We start from the raw sequence: 17,613 nt of genomic DNA on the forward strand, positions 1-17,613 counted from the left end.
TATAAAGAATTCTGAAGTGCCCACAGCAGGCCTTAAATGTTCAATTCTACCATATGAGAAACAAAAATCTCACCACTGAAAGGATGGATTCAGTCTGGAGTTTGAATATAAGAGAAGGCAGGTACCTGCAAAGACTAGTTATGTCCTAGTGAATAAGGCTATGCTTACTAAAGAGTATCACTATGTATTTATTCAACATGGCAATCAGAAGTACTGTCTTCCTGAAACATATACCTGAAATGAAATAGCCTTCCAGTTCTTAGAGCTACACTAGTTACTGCTTAGTCCTGATTCTATAAGGATGAATGACATTTGTATAAAAACCTGGGAAGTAGCTTACAGACTGTAATTTCTCGAGGAAATCTGAAGGACTCACAAACAAAGGTGGCATTTTCACAGGTTCTTCCAAGTTAACATTAGAGTTAAAAGGGAGAATGTGGATTATGAATGGCTAGCTACATACTTAATAACTCAGGATATGAGCTGAGTTTCTGGACATGACTCTATAGTAACCCAGGAAGTCCTTGGCTAAAAATGAATAGTAATTCACGAGGCCAGGGACTGTATGAACTGTTACTGATTATCATCAAAACCAAGAAGAGTTAAGAAAGTACACAATATCTGCATATTGAAAATTGTCAAAATGTAGGGATAATATGAAGAAAAGCCCAAGAAATAATTACCACTTGAATAAATCAAATGGGAGTTACTCATTCAAAAGCTATAGAAAGAATTCAGCCACAGTGAGAATGCATGACAAAGAGATGAGCAACACTTTAAGTAGGGTGTAAAAGCATACAGGGTCTACACGTATCCAGAAGAAATGCCATGTATTATTTTAGGATTTTATTTTCTAAACATAGCTTTAATAAAGTGACTTTAAAAAAATATAGTGTCTATGCTTTTAAAAAGGGGAACAAGAGATAAACAAATATCCTTTCCAGTTTGTATCTTGAGATCCACAGAGAGACAGTAGTGGTAAATGGGAATAAATAAAACTCCTAGGGGAAGATTTTGAGAGAGCTGATTCTTAGGTAGGTCGATAAGGAGTACAGGGCCCTCAAGGAAGGAGTACGGGCCTCTCCAGGAGGAGAAAAGGGACAAACTTTTTTTTCCTACATTCCTTAGTTTTAGTCACTTATTTTTTAAGCCCAGAGCTAATAATGACACAACAAAACTCATCTTGCTCAAGGGTATGCTTTTCCTTAAGCTAATTGCACTCATCTCACACGCTAGTTAAGTCATGCTCAAAATTCTCCAAGCCAGGCTTCAGCAATATGTGAACCGTGAACTCCCAGATGTTCAAGCAGGTTTTAGAAAAGGCAGAGGAACAAGAGATCAAACAGCCAACATCTGCTGGATCATTGAAAAAGCAAGAGAGTTTCAGAAAAACATCTATTTCTGCTTCATTGACTATGCCAAAGCCTTTGACTGTGTGGATCACAATAAACTGTGGAAAATTCTGAAAGAGATGGGAATACCAGACCACCTGACCTGCCTCTTGAGAAACCTATATGCAGGTCAGGAAGGAACAGTCAGAACTGTACATGGAACAACAGACTGGTTCCAAATAGGAAAAGGAGTACGTCAAGGTTATATATTGTCACCCTGCTTGTTTAACTTATATGCAGAGTACATCATGAGGAATGCTGGGCTGGAAGAAGCACAAGCTGGAATCAAGACTGCTGGGAGAAATATCAATAACCTCAGATATGCAGATGACACCACCCTTATGGCAGAAAGTGAAGAGGAACTCAAAAGCCTCTTGATGAAAGTGAAAGAGGAGAGTGAAAAGGTTGGCTTGAAGTTCAACATTCAGAAAAGAAAGATCATGGCATCTGGTCCCATCACTTCATGGGAAATAGATGGGGAAACAGTGTCAGACTTTATTTTTGGGGGCTCCAAAATCACTGCGGATGCTGATTGCAGCCATGAAATTAAAAGACGCTTACTCCTTGGAAGGAAAGTTATGACCAACCTAGATAGCATATTAAAAAGCAGAGACATTACTTTGCCAACCAAGGTCCGTCTAGTCAAGGCTCTGGTTTTTCCCGTGGTCATATATGGATGTGAGAGTTGGACTGTGAAGAAAGCTGATCACCGAAGAATTGATGCTTTTGAACTGGGGTGCTGGAGAAGACTCTTGAGAGTCCCTTGGACTGCAAGGAGATCCAACCAGTCCATTCTAAAGGAGATCAGTCCTGGGTGTTCATTGGAAGGACTGATGCTAAAGATGAAACTTCAATACCTTGGCCACCTCATGTGACGAGTTGACTCACTGGAAAAGAGTCTGATGCTGGGAAGGATTTGGGGCAGGAGGAGAAGGGGACGACAGAGAATGAGATGGCTGGATGGCATCACCGACTCAATGGACATGAGTTTGAGTGAACTCCGAGAGTTGGTGATGGACAGGGAGGCCTAGTGTGTCATAGGGTCACAAAGAGTCGGACAAGACTGAGCAACTGAACTGAACTGAACTGAGTGATTATATAATAACAATGTATCCTGTTTGAGGACATGTTTCTCCTTCTTAACAAGAACCTTCTGACTAATCTTGTTATATTAATATGTATGTTGTGGGAGTCTATCTGGTAAGACCTTTCTATTGTTAGTTCTAATCTTGTTAATTTAAGATGTATTGTTATGGGAGTGGGTCTGGTAAAAGTATATAAGGCCTTCATAAGACTAGCTTAGTGGGGCATTTTCTGTCCCTCTTCTAATGTTTATGACAGAAGTTTTCTCTGTCCCTTTTTTTACTTTAGTAAAACTCTACTACACAAAAGCTCTTGAGTGATCAAGCCTGGTCCCTGGTCCCAAAGCTAAATCTTCTTTGGAAATCACGAATATGACATCATTCACGGAAAGCTATCAATTTAACTACTATTGTATCCATACCTTATAATCAAAATTGTATCTGTCCCTGAATTAAGTATCCATGAAGAATTTTGTACTTTTTAGATTTAGGGAAATAAAATACTTACAGATTCTCAACAACCTAATTTATTATTGTTTGCAAATAAAGTGTTTGCTTTCACTAAGCTTCACTTTTAATCAGACTTTAACCCAAGATAGCCTCTAAAAATACTATTAATATACAGCATTAAAATGATAGAAGAGATAGAAATAATTATTATATCTTTAAATAATTTTCCAAAATAAACATATGGGAATATAATTTTGTTTATAAAATTCAGATAATGACCTTAAGCTTTTTGTTTTCTATTCAGAACTATAAGCATTGTTTTTCTTATGCTATTGGAAAACCAGGAGATTTAACTCAACCATATGAGATTATCAACAAGTCTAACTATAACCATTTGGTTTGGCCCTTGGACCATTCTGGAATGTATGTATTTCGTGTGAAGATCCTGGATCCAAACTATAGGTGAATATAAATGTTCCATTATAATAGTTTTAGCATTCAGTTCAGTTCAGTTGCTCAGTCATGTCCAACTCTTTGCGACCCCATGAACCGCAGTACACCAGGCCTCCCTGTCCATGACAAACTCCCGGAGTCCACCAAAACCCATGTCCATTGTGTCTTAAATGCCATCCAACCATCTCATCCTCTGTCGTCCTCTTCTCCTCCTGACCTCAATCTTTCCCAGCATCAGGGTCTTTTCAAATGAGTCAGCTCTCCACATTAGGTGGCCAAAGTATTGGAGTTTCAGCTTCAACATCAGTCCCTCCAATGAACACCCAGGTCTGAGCTCCTTTAGGATGGACTGGCTGGATCTCCTTGCAGTTCAAGGGACTCTCAAGAGTCTTCTCCAACACCACAGTTCAAAAGCATCAATTCTTCTGCGCTCAGCTTTCTCTATAGTCAAACTCTCACATCCATACATGACTGCTGGAAAAACCATAGCCTTGACTAGATGGACCTTTGTTGGCAAAGTAACGTCTCTGCTTTTTAATATGCTGTCTAGGTTGGTCATAACTTTCCTTCCACGGAGCAAGCGTCTTTTCATTTCATGGCTGCAATCACCATCCGCAGTGATTTTGGAGCCCAGAAAAATAAAGTCAGCCACTGTTTCCACTGTTAGTTTCTAAAAATTACATTTTTATTTTCTTGATTTAATTTGATACCACCCAGATATCCAATTACAGGCATCTCTCATTTTATTATGCTTTGTTTTATTGTGCCTCAGAGATACTGCATTGAAGGTTTGCAGCAACCCTTGGTCAGTGAGGTTTGTCAGTGCCATTTGTCCAATAGCATTTGCTCACTTCATGTCTCTGTGTCACATTTTAGTAATTCCTGCAATATTTCAAACCCCCCACCAATGAAAAGATTATGATTTATTGAAGGCTCTGAAGATGGTTAGCATTTTTGAGAAATAAAGCATTTTTTAATTGAGATAAATACATTCTGTTTTTAGACACAATGCTATTGCACACTTAAAAGACTATGGTATAGTGTAAACGTAACTTTTATATGCACTGGGAAACCAAAAACTTGGTGTGACTTGCTTTATTGCAGTGTTCACTTTATTGTGGTGGTTTGAAACTGAACCCACAATATCACTGATGTATTCATGTCATATTTGCTTTTTCATTTTGGAGCAATCATGTTAAACATTCTGTGGCAGTAAGAGATAGGATTTCATGTTCAACATAATCTGTTCACAGTTAACATTCTGAGTACTTTACTATGTTTCATTGCTATGACAGATGCAAAATAGAGCATAAGGATAATCTCAACCTTCAAGATGCTTGTAATTAAACTGGTTGGGGAAGGAAGAGTGGAGGGTACACATAAGGCCAAAGGAGGTTAAATCAGAGCAAACACATATTTTTCAAATATAATCATTTGTATTATTGATAAGCACAATAATAATTCAGAGATGGGAAAAATCAATATTGAACATCAGGAGAAAATTTCCCAGAGGACAGGGAATATTAAGAGTTTATATTGTCAGAGAACTAAGACAGACCCTTCAAATGAAAGAAATCACACTAATAATGGAATTGAGCAGGACATTAACATACTGTATATGGCTCGTGAAAGAAGGTGGAAAATTTTGGGTTGGCCAAAAAGTTCACTCATCTGGCCAACCCAATACCTTGCATGAGAAAGGTAAAAAAACAAAGGATGCAAATTAATCCAAGGCAATTAATAATGTTGAAGTCAATTTCAAACCATGTCCTGGAGAGCCTCTTTAGTATCTTTACTAGAAGAGCATTGTGATAAGAGAGTAGTTCTAGGAAAATTAGCCTGAGAAGAAAGAATCCTATGAACAGAAAATAAATTACAGATAAATGAGAGAAATGGAATTAACAAGACAAGGAACAAAGGAAGCTGTGTTGCCAGTAAGAATGGAAAGGAAAAAGTCTAACAAATAGTTATCAGGGAAAGAGATATTATATTGATATAACATGCCAAATGAAGGAAAAGAAGGAATTAATATGGTTTCAAGTTTTCTCGACTAGATGATTAAAAATTATGGTATTTTCTTTGACCACAGTAGATAATGAGGTGGTTTTGCTTTGCGGGAAATAATGAGATAAGAGTTCTGACTTTGCATTTGAGAGGACAATGAAATATCTGAGTGAAGATGTCCTACAGACAGTTAAAGTTTTAATTTGGGACTTGAGTTGGAGAGAATAGCTGATGGTAAAGAGTTTTGAAAATACAAATGTGGGCATCTGCCACAGTGAATAAGTTAACTGATATACTAGAAGAAAAGAACTTTTAAGAGATACGCACAGTAAAGGAACTGAGGGTTATGAGAAAAGGAGCTAAGTGGAAAGCTCTTCAAAAAAAAGAAAAAATGAAGAGGAAGAAAAAGTTCCATATTACCCAGCCAATCTACAGATTCAACGCAATCCCTATCAAAACTCCAATTATGTTTTTCACAGAAATAGAACAAACTGTCCTAAAATTTGTATGCAACTGCAAAAGATCCCCCAAAGCCAAAGCAGTCTTGAGAAAGAATAACAAAGCTGGAAGCATCACACTCCCTGATTTCAAACTTTATTGCAAAGCAATAATCAAAACAGTATGATATACATATAAAAAAAACACATGGATCAATGGAATAAAACAGAAGTCTCCAGAAATAAACTTACACATATTCAGGCACTTAATTTATGACAAAGTAGCCAAGAATATACAGTGGGAGAAAGGACAATCTCTTCAAAAACAGTGTTGGGAAAATTGGATCTGTGAAAGAATGATATTAGACCACTATCTAACATCATACACAAAAATTAACTCCAAATGGAATACAGACTTCAACGTAAGCCCTAAAACCATAAAACTCCTAGAAAAAAATATAGGTGGTAAGCTCCTATAAGTGAGTCTTTGCAGTATTTTTTTATTTGAAACCAACAAAATAAAAAATAAACGAGTGAAACTACTTCAAACTAAAAAGCTTCTGCCCAGCAAAGGAAACCCACAATAAAATGAAAAGGCAACCTACAGTATGAGAGAAAATATTGGCAAATTATATATCTGATAAGGGGTTAATATCAAAATATATAAAGAACTCTTACAACTCAATATCAAAAAGGAAAAAAAAAAACAATCCAGTTTTAAAATGGAACTAATTAGACATTTTTGCCAAGAAGACATACATGGCCAACAAGTACATGAAAGGGTCTTCAATATGACTAATTATCAGAGAAATACAAATCAAAACCACAGTGAGATATCACCTCACACCTGTTGGAATGACTGTTACCAAAAAGATAAGAGGTAAATGTTGATGAGCATGTAAAGAAAAGGAAACCCTTGTGCACTGTAGGTGGGGATGTAAATTTATGTAGCCATTATGGAAAACAGTTATAGAGGTTTCTGAAAATATTAAATAGAACCTACCATATGATTCAACTATTCCATTCCTCTGTACTATCTAAAGAAAACAAAAACACCAACTTGAAAAGATATATGCACCCCCACGTTCACTGCAAACAAAGCTAGTGGAGGTGATGGAATTTCAGCTGAGCTATTTCAAATCATAAAAACTGATGCTGTGAAAGTGCTTTACTCAATATGCCAGCAAATTTAGAAAACTCAGCAGTGGCCACAGGACTGGAAAATGTCAGTATTCATTTCAATCCCAAAGAAGGGCAATGCCAAAGAATGTTCAAACTACCACACAATTTCACTCATTCACACACTATCAAGGTAACACTCAAAATTCTCCAAGCTAGGCTGCAACAGTACGTGAACTGTGAACTTCCAGATGTTCAAGCTGGTTTTTGAAAAGGCAGAGGAACCAGAGATCAAATTGTTAACATCCATTAGGTAACAGAAAAAGCAAGAGAATTCCAGAAAAACATCTACTTCTGCTTCATTGACTATGCCAAAGCATTTGACTATTTGGATCACAACAAACTGTGGAAAATTCTTAAAGAGATGGGAATACCAGACCACCTGACCTGCCTCCTGAGAAAACTGTATGCAGGTCAAGAAGCAACAATTAGAACTGGACATGGAACAACAGACTGGTTCCAAATTGGAAAAGGAGTACCTGAAGGCTGCATATTGTCACCCTGCTTATTTAACTTATATGCAGAGTACATCATGAGAAATGCTGGGCTGGATGAAACACAAGCTGGAATGAAGATTGCCAGGAGAAATATCGATAAGCTCAAGTATGCATATGATACCACCCTTATGGCAGAAAGCAAAGAAGAACTAAAGAGCCTCTTGATGAAAGTGAAAGAGGAGAGTGAAAAAGTTGGCTTAAAACTCAACATTCATAAAAGTAAGATCACGGCATGTGGTCCCATCACTTCATAGCATATAGATGGGGGAATAATGAAAAGAGTGAGAGACTGTTTTGGGGAGCTACAAAATCACTGCAGATGGTGACTGCAGCCATGAAATTAAAAGATGCTTGCTCCTTGGAAGAAAAGCTATGACCAACCTAGACAGCATATTAAAAAGCTGAGACATTACTTTACCAACAGAGGTCCATCTAGTCAAAACTATGGTTTTTCCAGTAGTCATGTATGGATGTGAGAGTTGGACCATAAATAAAGCTGAGCACCGAAGAACTGATGCTTTTGAACTGTGGTGTTGGAGAAGACTCTTGAGAGTCCCTTGGACTACAAGGAGATCAAACCAGTCCATCTAAAGGAAATCAGTCCTGAATATTCATTGGAAGGACTGATGCTAAAGCTGAAGCTACAATACTTTGGCCACCTGAGGCCACCTGATGTGAAGAATTGACTCATTGGAAAAGACCCTAATGCTAGGAAAGGTTGAAGGCAGGAAGAGAAGGGGACAACAGAGGATGAAATGGTTGGATGGTATCACTGACTTGATGGACATGAGTTTGAGCAAGCTCCAGGAGTTGATGATGGACAGGGAAGCCTGGCATGCTGCAGTCCATGGGGTTGCAAAGAGTCGGACATGGCTGAGCGAATGAACTTAACTGAACTAAATGTTCACTGTAGCATTATTTACAGTTGCCAAGATTTAGAACAAATGTAAGTGTCCAAGGGTGGATGAATTGTTATAGAACATGTGGTATATGTACAGTGGAGTATTATCTGGCCATAAAAAGAAGGATATCTTGCCACTTGAAACAGTATCAATGGACCTTGAGAACATTATGCTAGAGAGTCTACTTTGGTTTGAGTCCAAATTTTGCCACCAGCAACTATCTAGTCTTAAGCAAATAGCAGTCCTTTTAAGTTTATTTATCTGTAAAGTAAGTCAGTAAAACCTATCTTTATTCTGAGGATTAAATGATGTATCTGGGTAAATAACTCTAGTTTTGCTGGGCACATAGCAAGGACTTAATAAAATTAAGTTCTTTTCCTCTCTCTTCTCCCACATGAAGATAGATGAAATCATATATTAATGTTTATTTAGTTATATACTATCCCATTCCAAGAAATATGCTAAATTATGAGAGATAAAATACCTAGGGATAAACCTAAGGAGACAAAAGACTTGTACTCTGAAAACTATAAGATGGTGATTAAAGAAACTGAAGATGATACAGATAGATATACCATGTTCTTGTATTGGAAGGATCAATACTGCCAAAATGATTATACTACCCAAAGCAATCTACAGCTTCAAACCAATCATTATCAAATCACCAATTGTATTTTTCACAGAACTAGAACCAAAAAAATCTTAAAATTTCTATGAAAACACAAAAGACCTCAAGTAATCAAAGTAATCCTAAGAAAGAAAAATGAAGCTGGAGGAATCAGGATCCTTGACCTCAGACTACACTATGAAGCTTCAGTCGTCAAAACGGTTTGGCACAAAAATAGAAATATAGGTCAATGGGACAGGATAGAAAGCCCAGAGGTAAACCCACACATCTATGGTCAATTAATCTATGACAAAGGTGGCAAAAATATACATTGGAAAAAAGACAGTCTCTTCAATAAGTGGTACTGGGAAAACTGAACTGCTACATGTAGAAGAATAAAATTAGGACATTCCTTCAGTTCAGTCCAGTTCAGTTCAGTCATTCAGTCGTGTCCGACTCTTTGCGACCCCATGAATCACAGCACACCAGGCCTCCATGTCCATCACCAACTCCAGGAGTTCACTCAAACTCATGTCCATCTAGTCGGTGATGCCATCCAGCCATCTCATTCTCTGTCGTCCCCTTCTCCTCCCGTCCCCAACCCCTCCCAGCATCAGAGTCTTTTCCAGTGAGTCAACTTGTCGCATGAGGTGGCCAAAGTATTGGAGTTTCAGCTTTAGCATCAGTCCTTCCAATGAACACCCAGGATTGATTTCTTTTAGAATGGACTGGTTGGATCTCCTTGGAATCCAAGGGACTCTTAAGAGTCTTCTCCAACACCACAGTTCAAAAGCATCAATTCTTCAGCTATCATCCTTCTTCATAGTCCAACTCTCACATCCATACATAACCACGGGAAAAACCATAGCCTTGACTAGACGGACCTTTGTTGGCAAAGTAATGTCTCTGCTTTGTAATATGCTATCTAGATTGGTCACAACTTTCCTTCCAAGGAGTAAGCATCTTTTAATTTCATGGCTGCAATCAGCAACACCACATATAAAATGAAATTCAAAATGGATTAAAAGCCTAAATGTAAGACTGGATACTATAAAACTCACAGATGAAACACAGGCAGAACACTCTGACATAAATCACAGCAATATCTTTTTGGATCATCCCCTAGAGTAATAAAAATAAAAACAAAAATAAGCAAATGGAGCCTAATTAAACTTAAAAGCTTTTGCACAGCAAACCAAACCATAGACAAAATGAAAAGACAACCTATGGACTGGGAGAAAATATCTGCAAACAATGCTACTGACAAGTGATTAATTTCCAAAATATACAAACAGCTCATATAGCTCAATATCAAAAAAAACAAATAACCCAATCAAAACAATGGGCCAAAGATCTGAATATACATTTCTCCACACAGAGATGACCAAAAGACACATGAAAAAAATATCCAACATTGCTAATTATCATAGAAATGCAAATCAAAACTACAATGAAGTATCACCTCACATCCATCAGAATCTCCATCAGAATCAGTGCAGTTCAGTTCAGTCGCTCAGTCGTGTCCGACTCTTTGCAATCCCATGAACCGCAGCACGCCAGGCCTCCCTGTCCATCACCAACTCCCGGAGTTCACTCAAACTCATGTCCATCAAGTCGGTGATGCCATCCAGCCATCTCGTCCTCTGTCGTTCTCTTCTCCTCTGGCCCACAATCCCTCCCAGCATCAGGGTCTTTTCCAGTGAGTCACCTCGTCGCATGAGGTGGCCAAAGTATTGCAGTTTCAGCTTTAGCATCAGTCCTTCCAATGAACACCCAGGACTGATCTCCTTTAGAATGGACTGGTTGGAACTCCTTGCAGTCCAAGGGACTCTCAAGAGTCTTCTCCAGCACCACAGTTCAAAGGCATCAATTCTTTGGTGCTCAGCTTTCTTCACAGTCCAACTCTCACATCCATACATGACCACTGGAAAAACCAGAGCCTTGACTAGACAGACCTTTGTTGGCAAAGTAATGTCTCTGCTTTTCAATATGCTGTCTAGGTTGGTCATACCTTTCCTTCCAAGGAGTAAGCATCTTTTAATTTCATGGCTGCAATCACCATCTGTAGTGATTTTGGAGCCCAAAAAAATAAAGTCTGACACTGTTTCCACTGTTTCCCCATCTATTTCCCATGAAGTGATCGGACCAGATGCCATGATCTTCGTTTTCTGAATGTTGAGCTTTAAGCCAACACTTTCACTCTCCTCTTTCACTTTCATCAAGAACCTTTTTAGTTCCTCTTCACTTTCTGCCAAAAGGGTGGTGTCATCTGCATATCTGAGGTTATTGATATTTCTCCTGGCAATCTTGATTCCAGCTTGTGCTTCTTCCAGCCCAGCGTTTCTCATGATGTACTCTGCATATAAGTTAAATAAGCAGGGTGACAATATACAGCCTTGACGTACTCCTTTTCCAATTTGGAACCAGTTTGTTGTTTCATGTCCATTCTAACTGTTGCTTCCTGACCTGCATATAGATTTCTCAAGAGGCAGGTCAGGTGATCTGGTATCCCCATCTCTTTCAGAATGTTCCACAGTTTATTGTGATCCACACAGTCAAAGGATTTTGCATAGTCAATAAAGCAGAAATAGATGTTTTCTGGAACTCTTGCTTTTTCGATGATCCAACGGATGTTGGCAATTTGATTTCTGGTTCCTCTGCCTTTTCTAAAACCAGCTTGAACATCTGGAAGTTCACGGTTCACTTATTGCTGAAGCCTGGCTTGGAGAATTTTGAGCATGACTTTACTAGCGTGTGAGATGAGTGCAACTGTGCAGTAGTTTGAGCATTCTTTGGCATTGCCTTTCTTTGGGATTGGAATGAAAACTGACCTTATCCCATCCCGTGGCCACTGCTGAGTTTTCCAAATTTGCTGGCATATTGAGTGCAGCACATTTATAGCATCATCTTTCAGGATTTGAAATAAGCTCAACTGGAATTCCATCACCTCCACTAGCTTTGTTCACAGTGATGCTTTCTAAGGCCCACTTGACTTCACATTCTAGGATGCCTGGCTCTAGGTGAGTGATTACACCATCGTGATTATCTGGGTCGTGAAGATCTTTTTTGTACAATTCTCCTGTGTATTCTTGCCACCTCTTCTTAATATCTTTTGCTTCTGTTAGGTCCCTACCATTTCTGTCTTTTATCAAGCCCTTCTTTGCATGAAATGTTCCCTTGGTATATCTAATTTTCTCAAAGAGATCTCTAGTCTTTCCCATTCTGTTGTTTTCCTCTATTTCTTTGCACTGATCACTGAGGAAGGCTTTTTTTTAATCTCTCCTTGCTATTCTTTGGAACTCTGCATTCAGATGCTTATAACTTTCCTTTTCTCCTCTGCTTTTCGCTTCTCTTGTTTTCACAGCTATTTGTAAGGCCTCCTCAGACAGCCATTTTGCTTTTTTGCATTCCTTTTCCATGGGGATGGCCTTGATCCCTGTCTGCTGAACAATGTCTCGAACCTCCATCCATAGTCCATCAGGCACTCTATCAGATCTAGTCCCTTAAATCTATTTCTTACTTCCACTATATAATCATAAGGGATTTGATTTAGGCCATACCTGAATGGTCTAGTGGTTTTCCCTACTTTCTTCAATTTAAGTCTGAACTTGGTAATAAGGAGGTCCTGATCTGAGCCACAGTCAGCTCCTGGTCTTGTTTTTGCTGACTGTATAGAGCTTCTTCATCTTTGGCTGCAAAGAATATAATCAATCTGATTTCGGTGTTGATCATCTGGTGATGTCCATGTGTAAGTCCACAGATAATAAATGCTAGGGTTTCCCTGGTGACTCAGCTGGTAAAGAATCCATCTGCAATGTGGGAGACCTGAGCTTGATCTCTGGGTTGGGAAGATTCCTTGGATAAGGGAATGGCTACCCACTCCAGTATTCTGGCCTGGAGAATTTCATGGACTATATATCATCCATGGGCTCGCAGAGAGTTGGACACAACTGAGCAACTTTCACAGGATGTGGAGAATAGGGAACTCTCCTACACTGTTGTAGATATGTAAATTGGTACAGCCACTATGGAGAACAGTATGGAGGTTTCTTAAAAAACTAAATATAGAGCTACCATATGATCAAGGGATCCCACTCCTGGGCATATATCTGGAGGAATCTATAATCTGAAAAGATACATGCACTTCAGTGTTCACTGCATCACTATTTACAATAGCCAGGACATAGAAGCAACCTATGTCTATCAACAGATGAATGGATAAAGAAGATGTTTTATACATACACACAAACACACAGTGGAATATTACTCAGCCACAAAAATGAAGGAAATAATGCCATTTACAGCAACATGGATGGACCTAGAGATTACCATACTAAGTGAAATAAGCAATACAGAGATAAATATCATATAATATCACTTATATGTGGAACCTAAAAAAAGACAAAAATGAATTTATTCACAAAATAGAAACAGACATAGAAAGCAAATTTATGGTTATCAAAGGGAAAAAAGATGGGAGGGATAAATTAGAAGGTTGGGTTAGCATAGAGACTACTGTGTATGATATAAATAACAAGGATCTATCGTTTAGCAGAGGGAACTATACTCAGTATTTTATAATAACCTATAAGGAAAAAGAATCTGAAAAAGAATAGATAAATGTATAACTGAATCACTTTGCTTTACGCTTGAAATTAACACAACCTTTTAAATCAACTATACTGTATTTCAATTTTAAAAAAACTCAAAAAAATAAAGCTAATGAAATTAATGAAGTTGTCCACTGAAGGGAACAAAATGCTTAGCAATTCTTCCACATCAGTCTACCCACTGATTTTGCAGTGAAATTATCAACAAAACAAAGAATGGAGTATACATTTAAATATATTTTATTAATAATTACCATTCATTACAGTGGAGATATTTCTCTGTAAAATGGAAGGCAATACTCGGTTTGATTAAAATTTCTTTTGGTAGTAATAAAATCACTATCTTGAAACAAAAAAAAAAAAGAAAAAAAATGACACCTTAACTGAGATTATACATGATTTGGTTACCATAGAGATGGGCCAGAGTCTTTTATATATTGTATTTAATCTAATCTTTAATATTTTTCTTTATTGCAGTTTCTGTAACCTCACCACTATATTTGCAATAGAGACCTTTGGAGTGATTCGCAGGTAATGACTGGTGCCTAATTAGGCTTTAATTTGGGAAGTTGTAAAAGATACAAAAAGGAAACACAGCTCTCCCCTCTTTTCCTGGGACCTTTATACTTCTGTCCTAGATGTGACATCCTAAAGGTTGTATGTATCTATCATACCAAGGATACAGCAGGAAGGAATTCCTGAGAATTGTTACTGCACCTCAGGTCCTCTTATGCTCATCCTCCTCAACAGCCATTGTCTTCCCAATCAAAAGTGACTTTCAGCTCCACCTAAGGGCACATGGTAGACTGCAGCAGTGGGGACAGAAAGGAGGCAGTGACTGTGCCCCTGCTGACTCTGGGTCAGCCCTTGACCACCAGTCATCAATCCCATGCATACAGGAAACAGGTAGGAAAAGCATTTCCCTGGACTCAGCTTTAGTTTCCTTCGAGAGCAGAGTAAAAAGTCTTAACACAAAAGTTGGGACTGCAGATGATTCTGTTTCTCTGTCCTGTGTTTTTGTTTTTTGTTTTGGAAAACATTGAACAAGAGTGGACCATAAACGATTAAACTACTTATGGCCCTATTTTAAATATTACTGACTCCTTAATTTTTTGTGCTAATGGGAGGTTAATGGTGTGAATAATCTGCAAATGAGATAAATCATGCCTTTCTAATAATAAGTAGCTTTGAGAAACATGTATAGCCTTTCTGCAGCAACTTCTCTTTCTCATTAGATCTATACGTTTGATTTAGATGAATATTAAGAACATATGTCCATGTGAATATCCACCAACAAAAGGGGGAAGGAGTTAATGAGTTACGGAGGAAAAGAAAGAGTAAAGGGAGATCTCACCTACTAAGGGATCTCACCTGTTTGCCCAGCTCACCTCCCAGGAAGCTGTATTTCAGCAACCAGAGAATATGGTGCAACACAGGGATAGTCCTTTAGTTTAGTGACTGCAGTTCAGTCTCTGTCATGCCTGAGCCCTGAAGGGTAGAGGCAGAGCAGAGATTAGCTGGTGGTAAGAGAGCCCTTTTCATGAGCAAACCAGGGACTGGAGATCAGTTTGTAGGAGGCAAAGATCTTACTGTTTCTTTGCTTTCTGGCCCAATTCCTAACTACCTCAAGTTTGCCACTGTGTCCTTTGGAGTTACCACTGTTTAACCAGCAAATTCACCGAAGTCCTGTCCTCTGAGCTCTGTCTGTGCCACAGAGCACCATCACTAGTCACAGATCATGATTCTTCTGAAAAACAAAAAACAAAATTTTAAAACACTTATCCTTTGAGGTTCATGGCATCTGCTGTACCCCTGTCCTTTCTCTGTCCTCACTGCTGCACCCTCTCCAAACTCCCCTTCATTCAGTGCCATGCTGTTTTCACGACTCTATGGCAAGCACCCCCCATCGTGGCCTTTCTAATCCTTGATGTTCCCCTCCTGCACCGTGCTTTGGCCATCCTCTCCCAATGTTATGTCTTAGGCATGATCAATACTATCATAACTTCTCTGATTACTAAAGCATCAATTCAGATATCTTATTCTAAGACATTTCCCAGTTTGCTAATTCAGCTATACCCACTACAACTCTTCTTCATCTTCATTGGGACCTTAACCTCTACATTTTTTTTTTCTTTTAGTGAAGGCATGTAGTATCTTTTTTGTTGTTGTTGCAGGAGGCGTAATCTTTAGTTGCAGGCTGCAAATTCTTAGTTGTGGCATGTGGGATCTAGTTCCCTGAACAGAGATAGAGCCCAGACCCCCTGCATTGGGAGCATGGAGTCTTAGCTACTGGACCGCCAGGGAAGTCCCTTCACCTCTACTTCTAACCTCTTCCTTTTTATTTCCTATTTTTCTTACATTTCACACAAGGCCTACTGTTTTAATAACTACTTTCTAGTACTCTCGTACATTTCTAGATGTAGAAATGTACATCTTGACAAGCCCCAAACTACCTACTTTCTTTGCAGTGACATCTGATGAGCCAAGTAAAGAAAGTTACACTACAGGGCAAATTGATCACCAACTTTATATAAGTTGCCAACACTACCTGGAAATCTTTCTCTGGTGAACCAAAGTTTCCACTCTCTGTAACAACTACTTCAACACTGAAGTAACACTGATGTGCTCAGTCTTGTCCAACTCTGTGCAGCCCCATGGATTGCAGCCCTCCAGGTTCCTCTGTCCATGGGATTCTCCTGGCAAGAATACTGGGTTGCCATTTCCTACTCCAGGTGATCTTCCAGACTCAGGGATTAAACCCAAAGTCCTTTACATCTCCTGCACTGGCGTGTGAGTTCTTTACCACTAGCACCACCTGGGAAGCCCCATTTCCCTATATTTCATCCCTATTTTGCTAACCCATCCAGCCTGCTTTCTATCTTATCACTCCATCCATTACTTCTCATTAGAATCACTTTGACCTGCACTAAATCTGTTGGGCACTTTCTTACATATTCTATCTCTGTTGAAATTCTCACTTGCTCATGCATTGTTCTCCTGACCCCAGTGAGGACCTTCATGACCATTATTTTGAACTCTTTATCAGGTAAATTACCTATCTCCATTTCATGAAAGTCTGCTTCTGAAGTTTTTATCTTGTACTTTTGTTTGGAAATTATTTCTCTGTTTCTTCATTTTCCTTGATTTTTCTGTGTTAGTTTCTATGCAATAGATAAAACAGCCACTTCTCCCAGGCAAGGAGGAGTGGTCTTATGTAGGAGATGGAACTTACTGTTTGGCCCAGCCCTAGCTGTTGTCCTTTAAACCCTTGTGATTGCCCAAGCTGCCTTCTTAGTTCTTAGCATCCCCCAGTAGTTGAGGGTGTACCAAGACCTGTCAGTGTCCCAGAGAGAGGATCTCAGTCAGAACCTAGATGCAGACTGGCTGGAAGCTGGACCCGCAAGCAGCAGCTTTCAAAGTATGCAAGTAGACTACTTTTGGATAAAGACTGGAAGATGGGCCTTTCTTTCTCTTCCCTCTGTGCTGAGCCCTGAGAGAATAACCAGTTAAGGATAGTTTCTCTGACACAGTCCTGTGGGGCTAGTGAAGTTAAGCTCTGCTGCCTATCAGAGCCAGGTGTTCAAGTGGTGTATCCCCCTGAGGAACAGCCGTAGAAGCTAGGGCATCAGAAGAATGCACAGCATCATTTCAGAGACAGCATCATTTCAGGTGACCTGGGGAGAGGTAGCAGGAGGGTACCTGCTAGCTTCCCCGGTCTCCGGGGAGGCCCCTATATTAATGTTATATTAGGAGCCTAGCCCTCAAATGGAAGCTTCTAGGATAAGCAACTAGCTCATTGGAAAAGATCCTGATGCTGGGAAGAATTGAAAGCAAAAGAAGAAGAGGGCAGCAGAGGATGAGATGATTGGCTAGCATCACCAATTCAATGGACATGAACTTGGGTGAACTCCGGGAGATGGTGAGGGACAGGGAGGCCTGGCCTGCTGCAGTCCATGGGGTCTCAAAGCGTTGGACACAACTGAGCAACTGAACAACAACAA

General features: G+C 39.2%; 1 protein-coding gene across 1 annotated transcript in view; it reads left to right on the top strand.

The window, feature by feature from the left end:
- CATSPERE (catsper channel auxiliary subunit epsilon) overlaps positions 1-17,613 on the top strand; it is a 144,610-nt gene that overhangs the window by 119,101 nt on the left and 7,896 nt on the right. The window contains exons 20-21 of the mRNA XM_055418841.2: positions 3,228-3,385; positions 14,090-14,143. Of these exons, the coding sequence (XP_055274816.1) occupies positions 3,228-3,385; positions 14,090-14,143 (212 nt within the window). The remainder of the gene's footprint in view (positions 1-3,227; positions 3,386-14,089; positions 14,144-17,613) is intronic.

The sequence above is a fragment of the Moschus berezovskii genome, chromosome 17 (assembly GCF_049115385.1).
Source record: "Moschus berezovskii isolate FMDL1 chromosome 17, NW_MosBer_1.0, whole genome shotgun sequence".
In the NCBI taxonomy this organism is placed as follows: domain Eukaryota; kingdom Metazoa; phylum Chordata; class Mammalia; order Artiodactyla; family Moschidae; genus Moschus; species Moschus berezovskii.